Raw genomic sequence first — 12,302 nt, 5'->3', positions numbered from 1 at the left:
CTCGCTCTCTCTGTCTCTCTTTTTCTCCATCCCTCTGCCACGTCAGCATTCTGCAGGACGTGAGAAGCTCGATCGCAGCATGTAAGCTGAGTCATGCCTCTCATTAGCGTGCAGAGGTGCCACGTTCATCAAATACTGTGCGCACGCACACACATTCTCTCTCTCTCACACACACACACACACACACACACACACACACACAGGGTAAAACAGTGCGTACAGTAAGGTGATGCGAAGGTTAAATTACTGGCAGTGTGCATTTCATGCAGCGGAGAATCAGATCATACAACAGAGTGAAAGAGAGTGAGAGGGAGAGAAGGGAGAGGAAGAAAGAGAGGGAGAAGGAAAAAGAGGGAGAAAGAAAAAGGGGAAAAGAAAAAGAAAGAGAGGGAGTAAAAGAGAGAGAAAAAGAAGAAAAAAGAGATTGATATATATATACATTCTTAATGATGTAATAAAAAATATATTTAAGGTTTTCTACACATATATTTATTATGTCTGTAAGGCAAGTATTGACTGAGATTCAGGTTTTGATATTTATTTGTTTGTGAAGAGAGATGACAGAGATGGCAGAGAGCGCCCCCTGTCTGTTTTCTTTATTTTACATAAGCACAGTGTATTGTTGTTATTATGAGTGTAACCAAATAAAAGTAGACCCTTAACAGATTCGAATGACATATTGATTTTATCTGCACAATTAAAAAAGGCAGTAATTTAAGTTCGTTTTTGCGCTATGAAGAATATATATATATATATATATATATATATATATATATATATATATATATATATATATATATATATATATATATATATATCAATCATTTTATTCATTTATTTATTTATTTATTATTATTTGACCCTGAAAGTCAGAAGTGTTTTTGTTTGTTTATTTGTTTGTTTCATTCTTAAAATTCTTGATAAATTCCAGGGAAAAAAAAATTTTTCCGAGTGTAATATGGCCTCTAAAAAAGTTTGCAGTACTGACATGCCACAGGAATGACGTTCATTCCTCAAGAACGGAGCATTGGGTGAAGTAAAGTGAGTGATTATAGATAGGAGCTGTAAGGTGTAAATGAAATGTGCATGTGTGTGTGTTTGTGTGTGTGTGTGTGTGTGTGTGTGTGTGTGTGTGTGTGTGCTCGCTCGCTCAGGTAGGTGTCTTGTTCCTCAACAGGGGGTGGACAGAATGCAGCCTGTAATGATGACATGGAGAACAGTGCAGAGGGAGCGAGGTGACAGAGCAACACGGCGTTAGAACGTTTCCGAGATGCCGTGTCGGCTTTCCTCTTGTTAGCGCCCACGTAAACCCGGGTTACACCATTCGGGCTAGCTGTCATGTCGTTGGAAAGCGCTTGTCTTGTTAGCTACGTACGTGCACTATGAGATAGCACTGTGGTTTTTGAGATGCTACAGTAGCTCTGTGTATTGTATTGTATTGTGTTGTGCATCCACAAACTATTTCTAGCTAGCTGGAAAACAATGCCACCACAGATGTAGCCTAGTGTGTAATTTTCAGAGGAGTAAAAATATTCGCCAAAATATTTGACTAACTTCTATCCACTTACTGAAAATCCGTAGAAATTAGCCATAAATCTAAGCAGAAACTAGACAGCAGAACGCAGAATTGTGCTAAAAGTGCAGTGTTAGTCATATACTGGGTATACTGTTACACTGTGCAGTAACATTAGCATTAGCTAAGCAGCAAGTTAAATAAAGGGGGGAGGGGGAGTGATGGAGAACAGGAAGATTTGATATATATCACTATTGAAGTGGAACATTACAAACACACACAAACACACATACACTAGTGCACAATGTAGAACAGTGTGTACAGTGAGGTGATGGGAAGGTCATATTACTAGCAGTGTGCAGTCAAGGCAGCAGACAATCCAATACACCCGAGATCATACGAAAGAGAAAGAAAAAAGAAAGAGAGAGTGTGGGAAAGCAAAAAAGAGGGAGAGAAACAGAGAGGGAGCAATGTAAATCGAGAAACCTACTAAAAATGCATCAGAAAACGATTTATCCATTTCATCTTGCCTTTTCATAATAATAATTATTAATAATATTAATAATAATAAAAAAAATATTTTCTTTACATCACAGCACTCTTGAAATTTGGATCCTGATTGGTCAGGTACACTGTATTGCAGTTTCTATAGCAACGGCTCACTTGTTCGTCTCGAATCGTTTCCTGTAAGGAGTTGTTTATTCAACATTTCTAGAACAATTCTCCAGTGTCAGGGATGGGAATCTGTCACATTCTCTTACATAAAGCCACACACACCTACACACATGCAGCAATTTTTAAAGTCAGGGTCATATACGGTATATATATATATATATATATATATATATATATATATATATATATATATATATATATATATATATATATAAAACTAATACTAATACTAATACTAATATGAACAGGAGAGATGAACAAGTTCTTGTGCCGTGTCTAAATCCACATCAGCCAGCTAAGGGGTTTCACCTCACAGAGCCGCTCGTGTTATTAATCGTCTAAAACACACACCCGGGCAATTATCATCTGGGTAAAAGGCTTGATCCTTCACGCTGCGTGTTACGCCACAGAACCCACTTAATACGATTTCTGTCTCAGATCACACCCAAGCTGATAAGAGTAAGCGGCTTAAGTGTTAAAGAAGCCATGATTTTTTTTTTTTGTGTGTGAGTGTTGGACACCGAGAATTAGCAGCCGTTCAGCCGAGTCTGCACTTTTGTTTTCGTTTGCTGCTTCCAGCCCCAGCATGGGTGCATTTAACTGGCTTGTTAACAAGCAGCTTATGGAGCCGAGACGTCCCGCAATATAACTTATCTCTGTCGACAGAGGTCAACGGAGCTCAAGTCGCACGCTTATAGACTCGTCTGATAAGTTTCGAGAACACTGTCAGCTCGCTCGTCCAATTAAGGACGACTTCATCGAAATTGTATAAAATAAATTCCAGGATATCCAGTTTATACAGACTCGCGTTTGCCTTGAATTTATGTCTAATAATTGTCCTCATGGCTACATAGAAATTTTTAATTGCTAGTGTTAGGGCTGGTACTACAAAGCGTCATGATGTATCTTTGGCTGTGATTAAAAAAATAAATAAAAATGAACAGAGTATAACGGCTGCCATTATAACTTAGCTGTAGATGGACAGTGGTATTGACAATCGCATTTACCCATCATGTATGTAAAATTAGTTTTTTTCTTTATACTTGCTTCAATGAAAATATAAATATACACATTTATTGAAAATACACTATACATTTTGAACTATGGAACATATAACATAAGTGATGCTATGTGGTTGCTTGTAGGGGTTAAAAGAAAATCAAGGTAGTTTTTTTTTAAGAATTTATAAGTCTTAGAAGCAATTAGGGAAGCAAAGTGAGGTGTAAATATAAAAAATATTCTAGAAAGAAATTAAATATTTTTTAAAAAATTTGTCGTTTCCCAATACCTGTGTGTCAGAAACTGTGTTATGGCTCCAATTTTATGTTTCTAATACCACAGTAACTATTTTTAAATTGAATTTCTTTTAATAAAATTTTTTACACAAAATCTAATGCAATTTTTTAGCTATCCAAAAATTTCTTTTTAAGCATTCAGCCTAATTTGTATTTTTCAATGGGTTTTAATTGGATTCAATTCGGTTTTATATGTATAGGGTTTTTCACAATGGACATCATCTAAAAGCAGAGATAAATCAGTTATAAATGTTGAATTTATATGTTAGTGCCAAGAAGTTTATTGCTAATGAGTGAGCCAGTGGCGAGGAAAAACTCCCTGAGATGGTATGAGGAAGAAACCTTGAGAGGAACCGGACCTGAAAGGGAGCCCGTCCTCATCTGGGTGACACCAAATGTCCATTCATTATAAATCTGTTAAGGTGTACTGTTCAATGATCTGTTTATTGATGGCTGCTTAAATACAAAACTGTTTACGCTAAATACAGTCCTAAACCATTGTAGCAAACTGTTTATGATAATCACAGTCCAAATCCATCCTAATAGCTATTGAGCTGCTCTTCTTCAATTTTAGCAATATGGATTGTGTGTGCAGGATTATCTAAACTGCTGTTACGAAACAAATACTAAAATATTTTTCTTACCAGTTTGAAATTATGCCCCAATAACTGCATATCAGGAAGTGTGTAACTCTTCTACTACCACAGCGATTTTTTTTTTCCTTATAAACAAAACATGATGCCGAACTTTTTATCCTTTTATCCGTTACATTTTGTGGAACCTTGTAACACAGATTTAGGAACAGATTCAAAATCACAGGCTGCCTTTTCTTTTAAAGGGAATTAGACAGATATATACTACTGAGAATTGTAAACTCTGCTGGTACTGAACATTGACGCTCCTTCCATAAACTAAACCTTCCATAAGGATGCGGAACTAAACAGGACCCATAGCAAAAATGTTACATAGTACTAAACACTAATTATTATTATTATTATTAATATTATTATTATTATTATGTTTATTGTACACTGTACATGTCCTCGTTAATGTGCCGTTACCATAGAAACTGCCTTTCATAAAAATTGTCTCTCACTTTATGACAATGGTTTCTTCTAAACTCCAACAATGGATGTCTCCTGCAGCCAGAAATGTCACTCCCGTGTCCTGGACTCTAAATGGCACGTTGTTTTCTAAATGTCACATGTGGACACACGCAGGGCTAAAGCACACACACATACACACCAAGAGACCTCCGGCTTTTGCCATTCCCGGCACTGCAGTTACGCTGTCAAACAGCATAAGAAGAAAGGTAAAGGAGCTCTGAATTAACACAGGAGATCCAACGGCTTAATCCACAGAGGTGGTGGAAACACAACGGCACCTGAATTAACCATCGGGTTGGACATAATACCAGACTGTCTGCTCAAATAAAGGGTTTCGAGAGAGAGATGCTAGCTATTCCATGCAGGCACTGTGTGTGTGTGTGTGTGTGTGTGTGTGTGTGTGTGTGTGTGTGTGTGTGTGTGTGTGTGTGTGTGTGTGTGTGTGTGTGTGTGCTGCTAAACACAATGTCTCAGGCAACAATCTCTTTAATTTTGATTTAATTAATTTATATATTTTTTTCCACCCAAAATTTCAGTATCAAGGTTTGCGCAAGTCAAATCTGAACTGCAATAAACTTGTAAAATAAATAGGGAAAAACATAGGGAAACGTCAGGAAATTCAGATGATGTAAACTTTCTGCTGAGCATGTAACCTGTGGAATGTTCTATATATGTTGTACTGAGGGGTGAAATGTCTCCTGCTTTAAGATAAATGATGGTATTGATGATGATGGTCATTGTTATTATTATTATTATTTGTTTTTTTATTATATGAATAATATACTGTATTCTCATATGCCATATTTAATGTTTTTACTTTCTATGCATATTTTTAATACTTCACATGAATATTACAATTTTAATAAAATCGAATAAAAATTGTGACAGTTATAAGGATTAAAAAGCCCCGTCTGCTTTTTACACTCGCAAAGCAAAACACAAGCAACCTGTGTTCTGTGTGTAAGTCGTGATTTTTGCTCTGAACTGCCTCGATGTGAGATCTATCCACAAAACCCACCAAAACAGTGTGTGTGAGATGAGCACCTAAATTACTGCCAGACCTGAGAAGGAGAAAACAGGAAGAGCTGATTTTCTTCATCCTCCATTAAATGCTTAACATAATTCAGACCACCTGTGTGTGGATCATCTGCTTCAAATGCAAATGTGGATCCGAGCATTGATGTTAACGATAAAGAAATACCTGATAACCTGGAAAAATCTTATAGAATTGTGGTTATAAATGATAAGCTAGTTAATAATAGAAAAACAGCTCATGCAGTCCACCCTGACCCATGCTAATGTATATTTAATAGTGCTTGCTAACTGAAATCTAGTGCTAGCAAAAATCTTGACAGAAGTCATTTCTGGTTGCCATTTTTCAATTACAAGCTAGCGCTTTAAACGAATCAAGATGCTAGTCTTAATCATAACACAGTAATCTATTCAATATGTCTGCTTTCTAGATTTTTTTTTTTTATATTAAAGACAATTTGTAAGCCGAAAACTTACAGTACATTATGGGTAACGGCTAAACTTCAGAAACTACACAGAAAACCCTCAGGGATGTTCTTACAACAGATGCTAGCTCAAGTAAAACAAATCAAGAAGTGCAGAAACAGGGCTAGAACATTGTTTCATGGTCATAGCTAGCAAGCTGTGCAGGAAGTGACAATAGGAGAAAATACGAGTGTGAATTTGCTAACAGAATTCTGTGATTTGTTGAAGATAAAAAAAAGGAAAAAGAAAACATAACTATGCGAGCGTAGCTATTGGCTAAATTTAGCTCTAGATAATTCAGACGAGCCAACGTCACTACAGCAATGCTTTACAGCTGTTACCACAGCAATAGTTAGGCTAACATAATGCTATTAAAGAGGCATACCACATCAGTCATTTTTCCGATTGTAAGTTAGAAACAAGCTAATCGTAAATCCATAAATACTGTCACATCTACTTCTTCCCATTTCAGTTTCATTTAGCTGCTAAGGTTCAATCGAACCCTTCATAGATTTATGCTATATTTACACAGAGTGACCAGTGCTGTAATCGCTAGCTGTGTTTGACAATGCGCAATGATATTTTGTTAGCATAAGGAACTAATTTAACATGGCGGATGTTTTAAAGAAGGACCTGGATTGTTTTGCTTTTACGTTTTTGCGGACATTAATGAAAATATTTCGCCTCAGATTTATGAGCTAGCTTGGCAGGTCTGCTTCACGGCAGGAATAGAGGAATGGGGGAGGCAGAGTGCTCGCTTCAGGCTACCTGAGGAGAATGCTTATAGAAAAAACACACAGCATTATTAAGAGCATGTGCTTCTTTTTCCGCTACCCCAAACTCAAATATTGTGTTTTGTGGAGAAACGGATAAGAGCAGTATGTGGCCACGACGGTTCACCTCGTCTCCGAGATTAAGACTGATCACCCGTGCGGACTGTTAGCATTACACTCATTTATCTTAGGGATAAATCGTCGAAAGCTTTTATGCCACAAAACAGTGACTGATGAGTGTGTGTGATGTAGCTGTTTATTAAGTTTAGTGTTTAACCTGAGACTAAACTGCACAGAGCTAATGTTAGCACTTTCCTTCCCGCCATCCCTCTTTTACTTTCTCTCACTTTCTTGCACTCTCATCCCTCTTGGCCAGGATTGAACAGATGGTGCCACTATTTCGGTTTGTTTCCGGGTCATTAAACCAAACTCCTTAATGAAATTGTGCTTTTCGACTGTATCGTGCTTATGTTGAATTTTTTTTTAAGTCAGCTAAAAAAAACACAATGATTTAATTTATGCCTTTAACTTGATAAGGGAACAGGGCCTCTGTAAACTGCAGTACTGGAAATGGAAACATTGTCTACGTTATTTAATAGAAGTGTAGCTTCTGTGTCTGACACACTAATGATAATTAAACATGGGGTTTGACTGCTGTGACTGTTATAAAAGGTGTGGCCTCTGTATGTCAATCACTACAAAGGAGGCATGGCCAAACTACAAGGAGGTGTGGCTATGTATCTGTCAGTCACAATGAAGAAGGTGTGCCCTCTGTATGTTTCAGTTAAAATGGAGGTGTGGTTTTTGTATCTTTTAGTCCAAATAAAGAAGGCGTGGCCTCTGTGTTATCTATATAATTAAGTTCAGGCTCAATCATTTGTATAGTACTGAATCGCATTTGGTTTTAGAATCGTAATCGTTCTGTGTATCACGTTTGGAAGAGGCACATAGACCAAACATCTCACACTCCTTTCTGGCACACATTCTTCTCTTTGATCAAACATTTGTTTCAGTACACATCACTGAAGCATATCCAATGTTTATTAACGTTTGACAAAATCTGCAATCTAACATCAGACACAGAGCAAAGCTACAGTCTGCCTCCAAGATGCTTTACACCATCTCCAGAATTTTCCCCGCGGACAAGGCTAACTGTGAGAAGATCAAAAGTGAAGCTAAAAGTGATGAGATTCTGTGTGTGTGTGAGTGTGTGTTAGTGACTTTTATAAAAGTTCTCAAAACTTCACTCTTGGGAGTCGTAATAGCTCTAGTAGCACATCCCTCCTGTGGAGTGTGCTGTGCTTTCTAATAAAAGCGGCTGCTAAAGGCTATTTCTGAACTTTCTATGTTAAGTCCAACTTCACATAGTCCTGTGTGTAAATTTGTGTAAATTTGTGTACGTGTGTGTGTGTGTGTGTGTGTGTGTGTGTGTGTGTGTGTGTGTGTGTGTGTGTGTGTGTAAATTTGTGTGTGTGTGTACGTGTATGTGTACGTGTATGTGTGAGTCCCCAAAGGGACTTACTGCTGTCTTTAATTAGTAGAGCACATCTCAGCAGGGAGACGGCGCTCACCGAGAGCCGTGTCAGAGCGCTTGGCCAAATCAGAGTGGCATTCACGTCCTCCCACCAGACACACAAACACACACACACACACACACACACACACACACACACACACACACACACACACACACACACACACACACTTCCTCATGGCAGAGCCTCTGAAACATGCAGTCATCACACACACGCACACACACAAACAGCATGTCACAATCCTTCACACTGTTCCATTTGCATGACACTGCCACCATTGTTTCATGGTTGTCTTTGAAACCACATGATATAGCAAATATTCTATATTTGCGCCGTTGCCTCCTTCTCAGCATTGATGTACAAAGACTACACTTTTCCTGGAATGACAGGTACAAAATCTACTCATTCTTCGCAGGGGCTGAAACACAAAATAAAGCCTCCAAATCACATTCTGTTCTGTAGTCTATTATGAGTGCAATTTAATAAAGAAAATGCAGGGTTGGTGTTAGCATTACCAGTAAGAAAGCATTAGCATTACTCTACTACTCGACAAAGAGACACACCAAGACGAATGGCTCATAAATGAAAAAAAAGAAAAATCTGAATGACTAATGTAATGAAAGTTCAGATGCCAAGCTGCTCGGCATTCTGGCGACCTGACGCTAATGTTAATCACCTCGACATCGTGGCATGAACACACAGGGTCAAACAGGCCAAGCCGTTTTATACACTTAACTACCCAACTGTTTCCCGCTGCTAATATTCCAGGTGAGAGCGGGCAGAAAGTTGAGAGAGGAAAGAGCAGAGCTAGTGTGCAACAAGATGTCACTTTCCTAACCTCCAGTTTTGTTCTCAGTGCATCTGACAGACACTCTGGCTGCCCCTGGAGATCAGGTGCTAAATTTAGACCTTAACGTCTTTAACTTGTTCTTTAAATTGATTCACAGTTTAATGTGCAGGACTGCAGTAACCAACTCAATCAATACGTGTGCAGGATGAAAAGTATTCAGGTTCCTGAGCAATGTGAATTAATGAGCTGGACATGTGCTGTGATGTGATGCATTTGTGTGGGGCAGGGTAGATGGTTTAGAGTGGTGTTAGGCTGTTTAGGGAGGTGTGTGGAAGTAAGTGGAGGTCTAAATGGTGTGTGTGGTGTGTAGAAGTGAGTGGAAGTGTGGATGATGTGGATGTGTGAAGGGTGGTGGAAAGCTGTGTGGTGTGTTACAGTGTGGGGGTGGTGTGTGGTAGTATGGGGTAGTGTGTTGCAGTGTGCAGCTGTGTGGGGCAATGTGGAGTGGTGCGGAGTGATGTGATTCAGTGTGGGGTGGTGTGGAGTAAGGTGGAGTGGTGTTGTAATATGTGGCTGTGGGGTGGTGTGAAGTGATGTAGGGTGGTGTGTGCTGGTGTGCTGGTTTGTTGCAGTATTGATGGTGTGAGGTGATATGAAGCGTTGTTAAGGTATGTATGGTGTGAGGTGTGTGGCTATGTTGACATGTGTATGGTAGTGTGGGAGTATGTGAAGTGGTATATGGTGGCGTGCAGCTGTGTGGGGCAGTGCGTGGTGTAAAGAGGTGTGTGGTTTTGTGGACTATGCGAGAACGTGTATGGTGGCATGGGTGAAGTGGAGTGGTTTGTTGTGGGCTGGGGCTGTGTGGGGTTATGTGGTGTGTTGTGAGGAGCAGTGGGGGTGATGTGTGGCTGTGTGGGGTGATTTGGTGTGATGTGGTGTGTTGTGAGGAGTAGTGTGTGGGGCAGGGCACGGTGTTTGGATGTGGGTCTGTGTGGGGTGATGTGGTGTGTTGTGAGGAACAGTGTGGGGGGGGGGATAGTGGTATTTTGTGAGGGGGCAGTGTGGGTAGTGTGGAGTAGTGTGAGGGAGTGGGTTGTGATGGGGCAGCGTGGGTGGTAAGGAGTAGTGTGAGGGAGTGGGTTGTGATGGGGCAGTGTGGGTGGTAAGGAGTAGTGTGAGGAAGTGGGTTGTGATGGGGCAGTGTGAGTGGTAAGGAGTAGTGTGAGGGAGTGGGTTGTGATGGGGCAGTGTGGGTGGTAAGGAGTAGTGTGAGGGAGTGGGTTGTGATGGGGCAGTGTGGGTGGTAAGGAGTAGTGTGAGGAAGTGGGTTGTGATGGGGCAGTGTGGGTGGTAAGGAGTAGTGTGAGGGAGTGGGTTGTGATGGGGCAGTGTGGGTGGTAAGGAGTAGTGTGAGGAAGTGGGTTGTGATGGGGCAGTGTGGGTGGTAAGGAGTAGTGTGAGGGAGTGGGTTGTGATGGGGCAGTGTGAGTGGTAAGGAGTAGTGTAAGGGAGTGGGTTGTGATGGGGCAGTGTGGGTGGTAAGGAGTAGTGTGAGGGAGTGGGTTGTGATGGGGCAGTGTGAGTGGTAAGGAGTAGTGTGAGGGAGTGGGTTGTGATGGGGCAGTGTGCGTTGTAAGGAGTAGTGTGAGGAAGTGGGTTGTGATGGGGCAGTGTGAGTGGTAAGGAGTAGTGTGAGGGAGTGGGTTGTGATGGGGCAGTGTGGGTGGTAAGGAGTAGTGTAAGGGAGTGGGTTGTGATGGGGCAGTGTGAGTGGTAAGGAGTAGTGTGAGGAAGTGGGTTGTGATGGGGCAGTGTGAGTGGTAAGGAGTAGTGTGAGGGAGTGGGTTGTGATGGGGCATGTTGCTTAATCACAGATCAACTCGAATACATTTGCTGGATTTCCGCAGAACCTCTGCTGCAGAATCCAAAGTGTGTGTATTCGGCTCTGTTATTCCAGACTGCGAGACCATCTGTAAAAAAGGCTGAGGCAGTTCTTAAGATCTGCCCTGATAGACAGTCGTGCCCCATGCTGAAATTCCCAAAGGCATGAAGCCATGCTCAAGTCAGGTCGTGATACGATAACAAAGTCTTGCAATGTCGGCAAGTCCACACCATGAGCCGGAGCCCTGGACCACAGAACCACACAAGCCTTCCATCCTCAACTTTTTATTTTTTATTTTTTAAGCCCAATCAAAAGTAAATCAGAGTTGGTGGCATTATAAAAAAAATAAAATAATTAAAAGCCCTTATGTTGTAGAATGTTGCATAATAACAATGGGATGATTGTGATAAAGTAAATGTAACTATGTGAAAGCTATAAGTAAAAATTTATTTTCTTTTTTTTCTTTTTTTTTAAAAGAAATATGTAAGAAATAAGCAAAGTGCTTAAAAACATGTCAAAACGGGTTTTATATATAGATACACACTTTGCAAGTAAGTAAAGAGATAAATAAACAATAAATAAACCAATTCAAAAATATTGTGTGTATTCATAAATTAATGCAAATATTAATAAATAAATCAATTCAACAAATCAATTAAATAATTACATCATAAACAAGTAGCAGAAAGTGTCAAACGCACAAACCAACCAAATGCATAATCAAGTAAAGTATTTGCATGAAAGTGCCATGCTAATAATAAACAAACAAATTAACAAACAAACAGATGAATGAATTAATAAAAATTGTGAGCGACTCGTGCACAAAAGCTTTAACTTACGCAGAAGCGGCAGCAGCACGAGCCCAGGAGCGGGAGCGAACATCGCGAAAGTCCCGGAGAAAACCTGGTGTGATCGCGCGCTCAGGACGAGTCCGGTTCATTAAAGAAAAACTAATAATAATAAAAAAGAGCACCGTTATCAGAGTTTAGATTGTGCAAGAGGATTTCGGGAAAGGACGCTGCGTCTTCTGAGCATCCTCTCTGCAACAGGGGAAAGAAAAAGGACCCGAAACGACGTGGAAAAGCCTGAAAGTTCCGCCGCGGATCTTTGCTCTCTTTCCTCTCGCTCTCCGAGGCGGATGCGCCGCTCAGCTCCACTCCGTCCTGCCTTGTAGGCGCTCCCGTGAAATCTCTCTCTCTCGCGCACACACACACACACGCGTGAAGGTGTGCGAGT

At 40.3% G+C, this 12,302-nt stretch overlaps 1 protein-coding gene across 1 annotated transcript in view; it reads right to left on the bottom strand.

Annotated features, from left to right (window-relative positions):
• clmpa (CXADR like membrane protein a) overlaps window positions 1-12,255 on the bottom strand; it is a 48,072-nt gene extending 35,817 nt beyond the window's left edge. The window contains exon 1 of the mRNA XM_083568563.1: window positions 11,906-12,255. Coding sequence (XP_083424689.1) covers window positions 11,906-11,948 — 43 coding nt within the window. The 5' untranslated portion in view covers window positions 11,949-12,255. The remainder of the gene's footprint in view (window positions 1-11,905) is intronic.
• Between the last annotated feature and the right edge of the window lie 47 nt (window positions 12,256-12,302).

This window comes from Silurus aristotelis (genome assembly GCF_946808225.1).
Source record: "Silurus aristotelis genome assembly, chromosome: 18".
Taxonomy (NCBI): Eukaryota; Metazoa; Chordata; class Actinopteri; order Siluriformes; family Siluridae; genus Silurus; species Silurus aristotelis.
The sequence above is the reverse complement of the archived record's forward strand: the minus strand, read 5'-3'. Positions and strand labels throughout refer to the sequence as shown.